We start from the raw sequence: 18,180 nt of genomic DNA, 5'->3' as shown, positions 1-18,180 counted from the left end.
TTTTTACTGCATAATGAACACCCTCTACACATTACTGCATTTTCAACTCAGCAATTAAACCCACAGTGCACGCATTAGCGGAGACTTCAATGCTAGAAGGACTGGGTGCTCTGCCAATAGCTATAACCGATTGCATTTTCAATGCTTGTTTAAACTTCTGACTGCAGTTTCCAGGTTATCCACAGGGTGGTGCGAGTACCCACCAGTTGGTTTTCAAAGAGATCTATGAGTGGAGAGTGCTGGAATTACCATAGACAATAAATGCTGCTACTATGACTTAGCAGGCATGAAAGGCTTCTGTGGCTGACTGGCTTCCAAGGCATTTCTGACACATCCATCGGACTGGGCACGTGAGAATTCAGAAATATTTACCTGACAATGTTGTTGGCCTTCATTAGAAACTCTGCCATGGCCTCATCTTTCAATATCTGTTTAAAAACAAAGGGCACGTGTTAAAGGGCCAACCAGTGCATGCAGTGCCACCATCCGTGCCCTGATCTCCTCTCACAGCTGAGACAGAAGAAGCAATCCTAGAAGAAGAAGATTTAATGGCCAGTCTTTTACCATAACTGCCTTTATCCAAATATCCATGTACCATATGGTCCAGGAGTCCCCATATCTTCGCTGCACCCCCAACATTCCTGTTACCCAAACCATACATGCCTGTTCTGGCTGTGTCGGCAGCTGACTCGCGACTTTTAAAGCTTGAAGTGTGAGAGCTGGAGCTCTCGTCTACCCGAACACCCCCCCCCCAAACACAAGTCAACGGGGACATGACATTTCCAACTTCCAAACCAATCACCTCTCCAGCTGTGCATTTATCATGCTATGCCTACATGTGCCATACCAAGCAGAGGGCTCCAATAATCAATGACTGAGAACTGATTACCAGATTGATGACATCACAGGAAGTGTTGTCATGCAACATTTGTACCAATTACCTAGTGGGGCCGGTGAGATGATAGGCAGGGTGAAAATAAAGGGATCATGATTAAAGTAACAGCAAAGTCTCACTAACATAGTCACAACAATAATCTCACTGAATGTGTTATAAATGCATTTGCTTAAAATATGGAACATGTATTATTGTTAAAATGTACAGCATTGTTGTGGTGTCTGCAGGGTGGCTCCACCCTTAGACACATGAGCAGTTTAAGAGAGTAGGGGAGACATTCTGCAGCCCCTTAGGGTGCCAGGAGCTACTCTTTACTCAGTACAAGTCTGACTTTAATCCCACCTAGAGTTCATTTGAGCATTCCTCGCCGGGTGTGAGATTGAGTGCGCTTTAAATCCTTGTGAGTGAGACTTGAGGTCTCTGAGTGACATGCTTGCTACCAATATGGCCCTTTAATCATATCTTCACAAATGCACTCCCCTGGATGTCTGTCAGCCATAGAGTGAATGTTGTGTCTTCTCAATGAGAACATGTCTCACTGACAGTGGCTGGAACACCCTTGCATGTACTAGGACGGGCTGCTTCGACAATGCAGAGGAAAAATATCTACACTTTATTAAGGGTTTCTTTTAAAAAAAAAACTTTTCCACAAAAATGTTGGTCAGCATGAAAGTGGCTGTTTATCTGGCGAATGGACAAATAATACATATTCTCTGGCTTAAAATCTCCCCATTTATCTGCTTCTGCCTAAATAAAGGTTATTTTCTATTTGAGTGGAACCGAATAAACCACGCGAAGGAGGGCATTTTTAATAAGAATCGCTTTCAAACTACAACAACAAACAGCATCGGCTCTCCTGGCAATAGTAGCGGCCATCTTAGAATAGGGGTTTGGGGAAGTGGGAAAATGACTATCATTTCCAAAAGTATACACAAAAGCGCATGAATAAAACTAGTTTGTTCATAGACACATATTACAATGTGTGGAATTTAAAGATAATGGCAGCAGACATTTTAAATAAGAAATGCGGAAGTTCAGTGACCGCAAACGGATGCTGCGGGAGCCTCTGTTTATGGTGTCACTGATCTGCAGTCTGGGGGTTTTGGCTATTAGTATGTCACTCACTAAAGGTGTACACGCAAAGATACTGAGGACATTTTTAGTGCATGGTAAATGTTTGTTTTCATAATTCATGATAGTTCATTACTTTTTACTGTTTACAATATGCTTTTTAAATTTTGTTGTAGGGTGTTCGAGAGATAGGGGTCATTTTGGTCTTCATAAGGAAGGGGTGGGGCTTGTCTTAGTCTTTTTTTTAAGGGAGCTTAAACATGATTTGGATTCCATACCAGGAAACAGAAGCAGTAGGTAACCAGCAGTAAACAGGAAGCATAAAAAGACAAGGTATCAGTGCCTCAGAGGTAGGGGGCAAAAGGCTTTGAGACCACTTGTAGATGGTATATTGGGTGGGGTAGAGAGAGGGAGCTTCTGTGGTGCAAATGGAGGGAAACCTAGGGGACAGGTATGGTAAACAACTGAAGAATTCACTGATGCAGAGAGTGAAGTGAACTGGGAGTGTGGAGCCCTTGAGGGGTGTCTAGCAGCATTCACAAACCTGGGATCAATTGAGGGGTGGGGAGGGAACATGTGAAGCATGGGCTAGGAGAGGACTGGTGGCAATTAAAGGGGGCATTTTTGGCTCTGAGTAAGGCTTCACTTGGAGTACTTAGAGATGGTATTTGGAGGCTGCAGAGAGGTGTTATATTGAGGAAAATGCGATGGAGTGTTTGTGGCTAAATGGAATGGAGAGGACAACTAGACATTAGAGAGTTGGTGCCTTGGACATTAACGGGGGAATTTGTGTCAACAAAAAGAGAGGGGGCATGTGAGACACAGGTGAAATGGTGACACTTAATGGGAGCACATAGAAAGGAACAAGGAGAAAAGGCATCTGAGGACACTTTTAGAGGTCATCTTGGTGAAGGAAATGATGAGGTGGCATTTGGGATACAGAGGAGGATGTACCAGCAGCAGTCTACAACACCGAACCCTCCGCCCCCAAACACCCTCCGACCAACACCATTACTAATCATCTCCACTGCCTGCTAATCAACACCTGCCCACTCCACAAACACCAGCAAAATCTGGGACATTATCTCCTCTTTCACGTCGCACATCGTCTTTCTCACTGAGACATGGCTCAACCCATCATCAGCACTCGTCATTGCCACCGCCATACCTCACGGATACAAGATAATCCACTGTGACAACAAGCAAGGTGGTGGAATATCCATCATCCGTAAAGAGTGCACCAACTGCACAGCCACCACAGATGGCAAAACCACTTCCATAGGCACCCTTACCTACAGACCCTCCCTGACCCGCCTTCATGCAACCATTCACAGACCCACTCAGACACTCATGCACCCACTCACAGACCCACTCTTACACCCACACACCCACGGACAGATCCACCCAGACACTCATGCACCTACTCACAGACCAATCTAAATACTCATGCACCCACTAACAGACCTACTCAGATGCTCATGGACACACTCACAGACCCACTCATACACTCACACACCCAATGACAGGTCCAGTCAGACTCTCATGCACCCACTCACAGACTCACTTAGAGACTCACACATCCACGCACAGACCCAGTCAGACTCTCAGGCACCCACTCACAGACCCACTCAGTCATGCACCCACTCACAGACCCACACAGACATTCATGCACCCACTCATAGAACCAGTGAGAGAATCACACACCTATTCACAGACCCACTCTGACAGTCACACGCCCGCTCATAGACCCATAGACTCATGCACCCACTCACAGACCCACTCATATACTCACACACCCACAGAAAGACCCACTCAGACACACATTCACCCACTCACAGACCCACTTAGATGCTCATACACCCACTCACAGACCCACTGAAATACTCATGAAACCAGAAACAGATGCACTCACACATTACCACACCCACTCTCAGACCGACTGAAATACTCATGCACCCACTCAAAGACCCATTTAGACACTGACGTAGCCACTCACAGACCCACACATACACTCATGCACCCAGTCACAGATTCACTCAGAGACTCATACACACTCACAGAGTCACTTAGATGGTTACACACGCTCTCAAATATGTTCTTAAACTGTTACGCAGCCACTCACAGAGCTTGTAAAACAGTTATGCACCTACTGAGCGATCCATTTAAAGGCTCATATATGTACTCACAGACTCATGCAGACACTTTTATCTTCAGGACAAGATGTTCATGTTGTGAACTGAAGACCCTTGATTTATAGCACGAATATAATCTGATGGTGTTTAAAATTGTAAAGTGGTTGCGGCTAGGGGGTGCCCCCGCAAGCACTATAAAATCTGGAAGCGCTGGGCTGACTACAGGGGGATATTTCTGGAGCCGGCGGCGGCTGGGCGGGACGAACAGCGGGTGTGAGTGGTCCGTGGTGGAAGGTCCCCCGTGCGAAGTAATGCAGACGGTGGGTCGGCTGGGCGAATGGAGGGAGAGCATTATCTTTCATTGCCAGCCATGGGTAGGTTAGCGGTCGGGGGGTGGGATCCGGGGGTTGGGGGGGAAGTTCAGATTTTGCGGGGCTATAGTTGGTTTGAAATGCCCTGCATTATTTTCAATATACAAAGAAAATTTCAAGACATTGTGATGTGATAATGATTGGGCAGTGCTCTCTGGGTTACAGGGACCTGCGTGATATGTGTTCTTGATAAATAAAATATGTTTTAAAAAAAAATAATAATTGTAAATTGGTCAATTTTATTGAGTCAATTTCGTATACGCTGCACTCATAATGATTTACATTTAACGAGTCATGTGATACCCACACTAAAGAGTCTTTAGGTGTGGTGTCTGGGCCGGTTAATGAACTACTTTTGTCATTTAGAGTAATTTTGCCAAATGGAGAAACCGTCACGGATCGGGTCTCGCTCCCAAATCATTCATCGTAAATCATTACGAGTGCAGCGATAAAATTGATTGCTTTACAACTTTAAACACCATCAGATTATATTCATGCTATAAATCCAGGGTCTTCAGTTCACAACATGAACATCCCATCCTGAAGATGGTCTGAGAGATGAGAACAAATAGACCGAAACGTCGACAAGCACACCCCATTCCATATACAAATGAATTGCTAAACAATGTTCATGGTATCTCAAACAATGTCTTCTTCCATTCTGTTAAAGATCTGGAATTGGTGTCAACCAAAGTGTTAATGAGAAACAAACTATTGTGTAAAGAATTTATCTCATTCACTTTTGTATACTTGTGATTGTTTTTTTTCTTCCCTGAAGGAATTTTTCTATATACATTTATATTTTTCTAAAAAAGTATACACCCGCCTTGTTTTCTTTCGAGATACATTCATGTTGAAAAAATATGCTTGATTCTAAAGATTTGTTTCTTTAAATTCACTATTCAGGACTACGCGAATATAAGAATGATTAAGATTGAGTGAAAATTAAATTCCCTTGTAGGCATACTTACCTGATTTTGCAAGCCCACTAGTAGCATTTAATTTACAGACCCTGGGAACACACAGTGCGCTTTACTAGGGACTTCCCAGTGAATCAAATATGCCAATCATAATAACAATTTATACAGGGAGCACTTGCACTTGCACTTTGACACTGAACAGCAGTGGCAAAATACCCAAAGCATCTAAGCCGGCAAAAATGAAATCCAGCACATAGTCAAAAATGCAGGAGGTAGAAGCAAAAATCCGGGGGAAACCACGCCAAGGATGCCAAGTCTAACAGATGCCAAATCCTCCTGGATTGTACCAGATTCTCCCGACTCCGAGGAGACTCTTGCAGGAGAATTCCTCTGCTGGCGCTGTGCCCTCCAATGCACCCATGTTCTTGTGCCCTACGCCGCAGATAATCTGATGAGGGGTGAACAAAGGGAAGAAGACTTGGCACTTCCAATTTCAGAAGCAGACTGGGATAAGATACTTGCTTGCACCTATGCAGTATCTAGAAATGCTAGATTTAAGTTGATTAACTTTTATTATCGACACAGGGCGTATCTAACCCAAGGTAAAATTTATCGGATCTTCCATGCTGCTGACGCAGCCTGCACTCCATGCAGAGGACATGGAGTGGGGATGCTTCATATGGTGTGGTCCTGCCCCCTATTGGAGGATTTCTGGAGGGAAAGTAGTAACTTGTGTTAAGGAGGTGTCCCAGAGATTAGGCCTGGGCGGAGTCCGTGGAGGTCTGATATATTTGGTGAGGGAAGTGTATAACAGCATTAATTATATATCTGCTGAGGGAAGCACAGAGAAGCAATTTTTGAACACGTGTGGCTCGGGGTGGAAGGTGCACTGACCGCAATCATATTGTTATTTTCTGTGCCCCCAGGCTTAATGGTGTCCTGTGATTTTTGTTATATTAGTGTATATCCCCTTATTATATAGGGGATGGGTGGAAAGGAAGTTACTGTATATTCTTTGTAGGGCTGTTTTCTTTGATATACAACATTGCATTGCATTGTTCCTGAATGTCTATGTGATGACTTGTTCTTACATGTATATACTGGCAAACACATTTGGGACTTGTTTGTACTATTCAAATACTAATAAAATTCTGTTTAAAAAAACAAAAAAAGGAAAATAGGTATGTACTCCTGAGATGGTACCTAACTCCAGCCTGCTTGGCAGCTGTTAATGCCTCTTTCCCAGACTGCTGGCATTGCAGGATGAACTGATGGTTGATGCCGCATTAGTGCTGGTCCTGTGACCGACTCCAAACGTTCTGGAGGGCCGTGCTGCTACAGATAAAAGACATAACAATTGTCACCTTACATATGGACCTGGGGGATAGAGAAAAACACTCGGACTACCAATGAATGACCCTTAGAGGTGACTTGTCAGTGGCAAGCTCTAAGTGGCCCCAATGATCCAGATGTGGGTGCCCACAGTGGGGTCCCTGTATACTGTGGACAAATTAATGGTGAGGGACAGAGTTTTCAAGTTTGAAAAAAATGGGCCCCATTTCATACATTTTTGAAAAACCAGGGGAAAATGGGTTTGGGTCCTGGCCACCTCCCAAAACTCATTCAGGGCTCTGTGATCTAAGTTCCTTGGAGAACCCTGCTGAGGATGAAGATGCTACATCTTTTGTTGACACAACTGCTAACGCTCTACCTTCCATCCTGGCTTTCCTGAGTTTAGGCACATTAACTAGAAAAGAAAAGGTGGAGCATTGTGCTCTGATTGGGGCATATCTCTGAAAGAGAGCCGAGATATAATACTTAGCATAATATACAGCTTCGTGACAGTAGCAAAGAGCCTTAAAGTGCATGTTTTCTCAATTGAGAGCCAATGAAGTGATCTCAGATGTTGAGATATGTGCTCTCTTTTTTGGATATTGAAGATTAGAGTAGCTGCTTGTTAGACCTGGCCACCTCAGAGTGGTCTTCTCCAAAACATGTTGCTTGTTTGCTTTCAATTTTGCTGAATTCTTTTTTTGGCCTTAGAAATATGAGCACCTCACCTCTGCTCACCAGCGGTAAAGTGCATGTGCTTCTCCCCTAAAGCATGGTTTGATTGACTTATCCACAATTGGCATATTTAATTTATCTATAAGTCTCTAGTAGAGTGCACTGCCTGTGCCCAGGGCCTTTAAAACAAAATGCTACTAGTAGGCCTGCAGCACTAATTGTGCCACTCATACACAAGTAGCACTTTAAAATGTCTCACACCTACCATTGCACAGCCTGTATGTGCAGTTTAGACTGCCACATTTGCTTGGCATTTAAAACCCCTTTCCAAGCCTTAAACTCTCCTTTCATTGAATATACGTCACCACTAAGGTAGGTCCCAGGTAGCCCACAGGGCAGGGTGCTGTGTATTCAAAAGGTAGGACATGTACGTTTATGTTTTGCATGTCCTGGTAGTGAAAAACACCCAAATTAATTTTTCACTTCTGTGAGGCCTATCCCTCTCATAGGTTTACATTGGGAATTCCTTAATACACTTATCATCTGTAATTCCTGATTGAGAAGTAGATCTGTCATGTTTCTTATCACTGAAATGGTAAAAATAAATCCTCCTTACTGGTAAAGATACATTTATCCTTACCCTTTTCAACCAAATATTCTTTATTTGGTTATGTTAGGTTATAATCATAAAACCACATGCAAAGCAATAAAAAACATTTAATGAATACAATACATAAAACAGGTAAGATACATGTTACAGGATAAAAATAATGCTTGCATAAAATATTCTAAAACAGCTGGTATACTATAAAAGGCAAAGGCTAGCAGCATAATTAATTAAGCATGGAATCTCTTATTATCATTGCAGTCAAAAGCAACAGACCTTAATAATAGTATGGGTGTCTGATAAAAGTTGAAGAGACAGCACAGCTGGTCATGGTTGTCTCCGGGCCTGTAAAATACTGACAAGTCAAGTAGAGAGTGTCCTGTGGAGACTGATGGACGCAGCCATGGGGACCCAGGGAGCCCAGCCCCAGCCCCTCGGTGAGGCCAGGAGATGATGTATCATATTAAATATGAATCTAATAAGTGTAATTCCCAGTTGGAAGGAGGTAGAGCTGTCATGTTTAGTACCTATGAAATTGTAGTGATAAAACCTCTTTAATGGTAAAGTCGAATTTATCACTACCCTTTTAAAAATGTCACTTTTAGAAAGATGGCATTTTCAGCTCTTTGCCCTGTGTGCCTGCAGCCTGTCTCCAATACACGTCAGGGGTGGGTGACATTTGGACTGTGTGCATTCCCTCTTGACAGACACCCATAAAGGGAACTTAGGTGGCCATCGACATCCTGATAGGTCATTCTGGACAGGATGGAAGGGAAGAGCTGACACTTACACCTGAATAGGCTGCATCCCGTCCCGACTCACAGGGCTGCATACCAACCTGGAGTGAGTCTGGAGCCAGAGCTGGGAGGGAGGACCTCTGTGCCTTTCGAGGCCCTTCTTTGTAGTCACCTACACTTCAAAGGCACAACTGGGTATAAGTACTGGGTCTCTGACCCAACCAAATCAGACACTACTGGAGTTGTGAAGAACTCTGCCAGGAGGAAGGATTGCTGAGCTGCTACAAGGACTGCCAGTCTGCTGGACTGCTGCTCTGGAAGAACTGCTTTTCTGCTGTGCTGTCCTGATGACTGCTGAAGAAGGACTGGACCCATCTCACTTGATCCCAGAGTGACTCCATGGGCATGCTGACTTGTCTCCTTTTCTAAGTCTCAGGGACAGCAAAGACTTTTCATCACTCTGCAACAGCACCTGGACGTTGCTTGCTGCAAGTCTTGCCCTGCCAAGAGGTGCCAATCCAGTCCTGGTACCTTGGATGTGGGTATAAAGTGCTGCAACTGCTAAAGTCCATGCATCAACAACATTGAACTGATCAAAACTGACACATCTCCCTCGATACCGACGCATCACCGCTGCTGCACTGATCACGGACCCGACTTTGCGCAGCTTGGTGCTGACACATCACTTTCGCTTCAGCGGTTCAACACGGACGCATCACCTGCGATCCAGCATTTTGATGACGGCGCATCACCCTTTACTTCTCGCATCTCTGCTCCGTCGACGAAGCATCCCAGGAACTTTTCTGCGGGCAAAGGCTGGTCCCTGTATCCAACCGGCTCTCCATTGTGGTCAGCCTGAACTTTTGGATTTACCCTGGTCAAACGCGACCAGTTTTCCCCCGGTTCTTTAAAAATTCATAACTCCAGTTGTACTTATTAGATTTTTGTTGTTTTAGTCTTGTTTTGTTAATACAAATATAAGCTATTTTACTAAACTGATGTGGAGTCTTTTCGTGGCGTTTTCACTGTGTTACTGTCTGAAGTGTTCTACAAACACATTGCCTCTTAAATTAAGCCTGACTGCTCGGTGCCAAGCTACAAGAGGGCGAGCACAGGTTAATTTATGGTGTGTCTATGACTTAGCCTGACTAGGATTGTGGTTCTTGCTTGGACGAGGTCGATATCTCGTGTTTTGGAAGTTCCAGATACAGAGCTGTGGAGTAGTCAAGCTGACTCTTGACCAGGCCTTGAACAAGTTGTCAATGCTCCTCTTAAACGAGGGGAAGACTCTTTCTTAGCATCTTTATGGTGTAACAGCAAGTGGTAAAGTGTTTGGATACTTGCAGCCTGGAAGTTATTTTGCTGTCAAAGATAAAGCCCAGACTGTTGGCTTTTTCAACCGGTGTAGGGGGCGCTCCTCAGGATTGTGGCCACTGTGAGTCCTCCCAAGCTGAGGGGGTTACCAAAAACTACCACCTCAGTTTCAGCAGAGTTCAATCGCAAGCAGTTGACATTCATCCAGAAGGCCACACTAGTGAGCCCTGACTTAAAACTTTCTTTTGAGTTCCTTGTCTCATTCAATCTTATAATTAGTGGAGTGTCGTCTGCATGGGTATAATAATTCAGACCGAATGACTTAATTAATTTAGCAAAAGGTGCCACATAGAGGTTGGAAAGAGTAGGGCTTCAATCCTTTGGGAACTCACATGGTTGGGGCATTGGAATGACCTAGGACAAGTACTTAGTTCCTGTCCATAAGAAAAGATGTAAACCATCTGATCACTTGTCCCTTCACTCCTGAATTGTGGAGGCAATTAAGCAGGATGTTATGGGAGACAGTGTTGAATGCTGCTGATCCAAGGGGATCCGGGCATCTAGTCCACCTGCGTCTAGGGCCAATCTTATATCAATAAACGCAGCGATCAACACTGTCTACATGCTCATTGTTGGTCTGAAGCCAGACTAGACCCTGTGAAGAAGATTGTTATCCTCCATGTACTGAGAAAACTGTATATAATGCCAGTTCTCCAGGATTTTCATCATCAACAGCAGCAAGGAGATTGGTTTGTAGTTTGCACAGCTGGTTTTATCCAATTATGGCTTCTTTAATAGAGGTAGGACCTCTGTCTCCTTAGAGAGTTAAGACACCCGGCCCATCTCTAGAGATTACATATTATAGTCATCATGGAGGCATTGTTTGGCCGGCATTGGGTCCCATGGTGAGCCCGATTTAATAGGGCAGAGCCTATCCATAACTGTTTTGGCTGTAATCAGTGGGAAGGATGTCCAGCTCGCGGACTTATTGTGGTCAAGGATATGGCACTATCTTCTGCAAATGCACCAATCACAGGGTCAGGAAGAGAGAAAGTTAACAGGAAGCCAACATTTTTTGGTAAAACGGGATGCCATTTTTGGGCGGAACTCCTGAGAAGGGGGATTTGTTATTTTTTTTTTAATTCTTTTTATTGAATATAGGTTCATCTTTCCACAACATGATTACATAACATGACATTGTTCTATTTACACTTCCCCATACCATTGATAGATCAAACTTAGTTTCTTTGTTACTGCAATTATTAACACAGGGCACTGCCTAGAATTCTCTCGCTCCGTCTTCGATCAGCTAGAGTCTATTGTTTACTCACTTGGGGGTGGGGCACATATATTTCCTCTATAAGAGTTCCATTTTCCCCATATGCGCTCCGAGAAGGGGGATGTTTGGAATATTAGGCACTCCTGTGGCCAAGCCCTTGCAGATCGCAAAGGCCTCCTTGGTGGGGTCTTTTCCTGACGGATGCAATTTGAAAACAAATCATTGTGGGCCATGGTCAACAGTTGTGCATGGTGTTTAGCCTCTTCCTGGTACCTGCTTCTAGAATGCCCGCTCTTGGGAGCGAGCAGGTGTACCCGATGGGAGACGCTGGGTTATTTTGGAAGAACCTTGTCCAGGGCTGCTTTTATTCATTTAAAAAAATCCGGCACGTTGGCATTGATATCTACTGATAGTAGTAGGTCAGTATTAATTAGTGTGTTTGGTAGCATCCATGTTTTCCCACTTATGAAAGTTCTTTTTGACACTTAAGGTCTCTTTGAACAAACGCGATTTAATTGGAATAGCAAAAAAATACTGCTCGATGGTCTAACTATGTTCGTTGTTGAACACTGCAATACTTGCACGTGTCATTGTTGATGTAAATGTGGTCCAAGGTATGTCCCGCCTGATGGGTCGGTTAAAATACTCGCTTGTGAAGACCACATGCTGCTAGAGTATCATTTAATTCTGTGGCAATATCATCAAGGAGATCATACATTTGAGGGGTTAAAATCACGTAAAATGATTAGTTTACTGGACTCTTTGAATGTCGTTGCCACAGGCTCCGCCATAGAGTTTAGAAATGGGGTGAGCGTGCCCGGCGCTCTATAAAGTAGTAAAAACCAAACATTTTCCTGAGCCAATAAGTGGAGACTGATCGCAAAAGATTCTGCTTCAACCAAGACTGCCGCTGACCATGTTTCCATGTTCTAATATTGAGTTCTGATTTATAGGATGTGACCCCCTGGCGATTAACATTTCATACAGGGAAGGCTGGGGGCAAGGACTCTGCTATAACTGGGGTCACGTGCACTAATTGTTTGCTGTATTGGGAAAATATTAAAAATATTTCAAAAATAATACTGACTTTACCATTAAAGAAGACTTTAAATTACAACCCCCCACATCATAAAAACAGATAGGAGACATATTCATCTTTGGTAGGGTGTCTTTTTCATTCTAATTACCAGTTGGCCCTTTATTAGAAATCTCTCGTATTTAATATATATTAAAAGGGGGCTGTTATCAGTTCCCTTGGCCGAATTACTGTGTTCATTCGCATTTGTGTGGAACTTTCTATTTGTTAACTTCCCCTGGCTGCACACATTGACGATACTTCTACTAAAGCTCATTACACTGTTTAAGCCCCATTCACTGTCAAGATAAAATCTCTTCCCACGGAAAAGGCAGGCAGTTTCTAACAGTATGTTGGAATGCTTGCTTTTTAAAGCAGATGCCTTAGCCTTAGATTTAGCCTTAGAACGTTTGTGGCATTTTCTATTTATGCCTAAGTACCTTTCTTTGCACTTTGTAGACATTATCAGATTGATTTTCTAAACCATCTATTGGGTCATTATGATCGAATTCTAAATGTTGTAATACACATTGCACATTAAAAGATAAAGTTAATATGCTCTATTTTACTACAACAGGCAGCCACAGGCGTAGTTACCTTGCAGATGACAGGGTAATGATTGGAATGGTGCAAGAGGTGCAGTAGTACGGGGCCCAAAAGTTGTCAGAACTTCTCGAAACACATACTATTGCTATATTTTAATTTTAAACAGACAGTTACAATTGCAGTTACCTTGCAGTTAAAGGGGACTTGATATGAATGGTGCAGCAGGTGCAGTGGATCTGGGGCCAAAAGCTCTAGGGACCCCACTAGACCCAGATTATTGCTACATTTTACTACTAAACAAGACCGTCACAAGTGCATTTATCTAAAAAGCAATAGGCTTATGATTTGAATGGTGCAGCAGGTGCAGTTGCACAAGGAACAAAAGCTCTAGATTGATGATAGTTCTATAATGCTGGCTCCTCAGACTTGAGGAGATCAAGATTTTCTCAGCTATCTCAACAGACTTCGGTAAAAGCCCATCTCCCTGCCCCAATTATTGGTCCATTTCTTATCCTGATCTTCCTCATCATCCTCCTGCATTTCCAGAAGACCCATTTAAAGACTTCCAATTTCCTCCCTACGTTTAATTGCTTCAATAAGACCCTTGTTCCCAGTGTCCCCCGATTGCAATTTGTTTTTCCTAAGACAGTGCCATATCTGTAGATACTTTAAAAAACTTTGCATTTGGCAATTCATATTTTTCCATAAGTGCAGCAAATGTATGCGTTATCCTTCTCATAAAAGTCCCCGATAACCGAGATCCCCTTTAAAGTCCACCTGCCCATAATTGTGTCCCAAAGGATAGGAGGTAGTAGCTGTTTTGCATAAATAGGTGTGTAATAATCTATTCTCCCAATTTTCAGGCTTCTAATGATCTGTTTCCCAATTTAAAAGCTTCCCAAAGAACCTTAAACCGGGTCTTTTTTATAATAACTCGGTTCGATTACCCTAAACAAACATCTCTCTGCTTCTGCACCTAGCATCATTTGATCGATAGAAGGGGCGTCTGTTACATTGCTACTAGCCTCTCCTCTTAATAAAATCCTCATATTCTGCAGGAGTCAAGCATAGTAATGAACTCAAAATTAGGGACCGCCCAACCTCCCCGGATTCAAGGTAATGTCATATACTTCATTGCTATACGGGGTTGTTTCTGACCCCAGATAAATCCACCACAAATTGCTTGCAGATTTTGTAGCTGGGCTCTGCTAAGCTCTAAAGGAACTGGCCTACAAAAATTCAACACTTTGGGCAATATATTCATTTTCAGAACATTACAGGGACCTACCAATGAGAGATGTAAGCCCTCTAACCTACCCAATTCTTTTTCAATTCTGGCTAACATAGGGTCCCAGTTGGCAGCTACTACATCATCCAATCAGGCTCTAATTTTAATACCTAGATACACTGCCTCCTGCACAACTCTCCGGTCATCGAAGATAGCCTGGGTTGTACAGATGATCTGTGTTTTAGCGATATTTAATTTACACCCTGACGTTTGACCAAACGAGGCAGCCAATCGTTCTATTTCAGGCATTGCTATAGCTGGTGTTGTTGTGGCGACGGCCACGTCATTGGCGTAAGCCGGCACTTTATAAGCATCCCGCTGGATTCGTACAGATTGGATGATCGTGTTTTGCTCTAACCGAACCAGAAAAGGATTGATGTATAGTGCAAACAATAGAGGAGAGCATGGGCATCTCTGTCTCGTCCCTCGGGTAATAATAACAGGTTCAGTCTCTAAACTCATCACACAGATTCGAGCAATAGGAGACCTGTACATCGTTTTAACTGCATTGATAAAACCCCACCCAAAGCCTATACGACGCATCACCATCCATAACAACTCCCAGGAGACACGGTCAAATGCCTTTTCAGCGTGAAGAAGTATCAGCCCGAGTTGAGTCTGTTGAACCCTAGCCATGTCAAATGAGGTCACCACCTCATTAATATGATTGACCGTGCCTGCTCCCGGGATAAAGTTGTGCTGGTGAATTGAAACCAAGTGAGTTATTACCCTGGATAGGCGCGATGCCAGGATTTAGCATACATTTTATCATTGCGTTTAAAAGAGAGATAGGTCTATACGATCCGGAGAGATTTGGCGATTTATCCCTTTTTAGAAAAATGATAATTTTAGCAGCATCCCATGATGATGGTGCCTGCCCGCGCTGAGCTGCCTGTTAGGCTAACAGTATATCTGTATTTTATTCATGAAAAAAGGTTTTATAAAATTCCAGAGGTCATTTGTCAGGACCCGATGCTTCACCTATTGCCAATGAATTAATGGCCTTCTCAGCCTCTTCCAGGGTTATTGGCAAATCTAAGTGTGCAGCATCTGTGCAGCTCAGAGTTTGAGCAAACGGATCTTGCGGTCAGGAACCAAATGTGGATTCCCCTGTTCTAACATCCACTGAATCCAAATCCTGATAAAAAGATCTAAATACCCCTAAGATTTCAAGAGATTTGCTGACTAGATTCCCGGACGAGTCTTCTATAAGCGCTATACCCTGCTCTCCTTATTCCAAACGCTTCCCCAAATTCAGGGCATTCTTTCCTAAATGTTTGATATCTACTAGCAATATCTCTAGACCACAATACGTTAATCCCGGTCCTGCGGCGAGCACCTTCAGCCTGTGCTAAAGTACACGACACCTTATCAACCATGCATTGTATCAAGCTGCATTCGGCCCTTCTGAGATCATCATACAGACCCTAAACCGAGACATTATGCTGTCTTTGCTTATGGACACCAAAGCTCACAATTTCTCCCCTTAGCCCTGCCATCACGGTATCCCAAACTACAGAGGGAGAAGCAGTATTTCTATTCATTTCCAAAAACTGAGTAATCCAGCTTTTTATACGTGTAACACATATGTCATCTGCTCATAACTTCCTATCAAAAGAAAACCCTCTCTGTGGCCAGGGAAGACCTTGAACTGAAACATCCATGACTACTGGGCTATGATCGGACGTAAGTCTGGGAAATAAATAGTCCAGCCTAACCCATATATTGTGCGGACAATAAAAGTAAGTGAATCCAACATCGGGGGATCGATGTAAAACCTCAGATCTATTAAACCATGCTCAGACGCAAGCGGCTGCAGTGCCATGAAAACTTTGGGTTTCCTCCCAATTTACAGTCCGTCGCTAGATTGTAGCTCTGCGCCATCTAAGTGTACATTGAAATCCCCGCACAATATCAAGGGAGTTGACCTGGAAGCCAGCTCTGTAGTAAGAAGATCTCAAATTTGCACCTCATCCGTATTTGACCCGTACACCGAGCATATAACCAATTTACAATCCCCGACCGCACACTCAGCAAGAGCTCAGAGCCCATATTTGTCCTCAACAGCCCTGCCTTTCAAGCGTACATAGGTTTTAGCCAATATAGCCACCCCGATTGTTGTATACACACTTATACCGTGTACCCTAATTCAGCCATCACCCCACGCTTCTCCCAGGGAATGCGTGTTTCCTGTAGACACACCACGTAGGGACGGATACCTCTCAACTCCACTGCCACCCTCTGCCTCTTAACCCTATCGTTCACATTAAACGTACAAACTCGTAGCCTCTCAGCCATCAGCCCATCCCCCTCTAATCAAAGCATGTTCCTCCACATTTAACTTTATGATGATATTTTAAGGTAGATCTTCCCAACATAAACCTTGCTCCAACCTCATCCTCCATGGCTTCTTTTGCTTTTCTCCCCAAACCCATTCCGCCTCCCTTCTTTTACTGCTTTCAGAGTCACTCATACCCTGGTTTTTAGGGGTGGACTCTTGTCACCGTCCTGTCTGTAAATAGTTTTCTATCTCACACACTCCTGTTTTCTGGGCTTTGAAATGGAGCCTCTTCATGCATCTAATGAGAGGTTTGATCTTCTATTCTTTATAGCTTGATTGGTTGCTTCAAACCTTTCTCTTGGTGATGAAGGGTGGGTGAATCACCATGGAAACCAGTCAAGCGCTGTCCAGTGTCGTCTGATGGGTTTCAAATGGTGGATGCTGTATGCTGGTGTCAGTATTTTAATGATTCTTTTCTGCCTTGTATATACCAGTACATGAACATGTCGCTGTGTGATCGCTGAAGCACCAAGCGCATTCTTTTACAAAATAATGTTATGAAACAAATACATTATAACTGCATTTATGCTACTGAAAGGTGATATATTCTTTGGAAGAAAATGTTGCATGTCTCGTTATTTTTTGTCTTTGATGGTGACCGTTATTATTTTCTCTTGCCACCTGACCTGTGTGGCTCAACTGATATTAGGTTATTTGTGAATCAGTGAATATACTCCTAGCAGCCACGGTTGTATCTGTATACCCTTCCATTAGGGGAACACACGTTTATCTATCTGCCCAGGCCCCCAACTCTACTCACGAGCAATCGCAGCGACAAAAAACCCATCCCTGTTCCAATGGTCCTGGAAGGGTCTCTCTGCACCTCCGCGTCAACGCTCTGCGTGGCGGAGCCACAAGGGACTTTACTCTAAACTTAAAGGGCAGAGCTCTCCACCCAACAAGAGATGTGTATGCCTTCCAGGGCTGTTCTCATTTGCAGGACTCCAAGCATCTGAAGCCACTATCAAATGACTGAGATCCCGTTATCAGCCCCAGCCCCACTGGCAGGAGCAAGTCTGTAGACAGCCCTGCACAGTGCTCTCCACCCAACAAGAGGTGTGTATGTCTCTCAGGGCTGTTCTCATTTGCAGGACTCCAAGCATCTGAAGCCACTATCAAAGGACTGAGATCCCGTTATCAGCCCCAGCCCCACTGGCAGCAGCAAGTCTGTAGACAGCCCTGCACAGAGCTCTCCACTCAACAAGAGGTGTGAATGTCTCTCAGGGCTGTTCTCATTTGCAGGACTCCAAGCATCTGAAGCCACTATCAAATGACTGAGATCCCGTTATCAGCCCCAGCCCCACTGGCAGCAGCAAGTCTGTAGACAGCCCTGCACAGTGCTCTCCACCCAACAAGAGGTGTGTATGTCTCTCAGGGCTGTTCTCATTTGCAGGACTCCAAGCATCTGAAGCCACTATCAAAGGACTGAGATCCCGTTATCAGCCCCAGCCCCACTGGCAGCAGCAAGTCTGTAGACAGCCCTGCACAGAGCTCTCCACTCAACAAGAGGTGTGAATGTCTCTCAGGGCTGTTCTCATTTGCAGGACTCCAAGCATCTGAAGCCACTATCAAAGGACTGAGATCCCGTTATCAGCCC

The 18,180-nt window shown here is 44.0% G+C and overlaps 1 protein-coding gene across 2 annotated transcripts in view; it reads right to left on the bottom strand.

The window, feature by feature from the left end:
• LOC146869175 (dehydrogenase/reductase SDR family member 4-like) overlaps nucleotides 1–18,180 on the bottom strand; it is a 137,002-nt gene that overhangs the window by 10,978 nt on the left and 107,844 nt on the right. For both annotated transcript variants that reach the window (XM_085641706.1, XM_085641786.1), the window contains one exon: nucleotides 373–428. In XM_085641706.1, coding sequence (XP_085497832.1) covers nucleotides 373–428 — 56 coding nt within the window. The remainder of the gene's footprint in view (nucleotides 1–372; nucleotides 429–18,180) is intronic.

The sequence above is a fragment of the Triturus cristatus genome, chromosome 1_1 (genome assembly GCF_964204655.1).
Source record: "Triturus cristatus chromosome 1_1, aTriCri1.1, whole genome shotgun sequence".
Classification (NCBI taxonomy): domain Eukaryota; kingdom Metazoa; phylum Chordata; class Amphibia; order Caudata; family Salamandridae; genus Triturus; species Triturus cristatus.
This window is presented reverse-complemented; position numbering and strand designations above follow the sequence as displayed.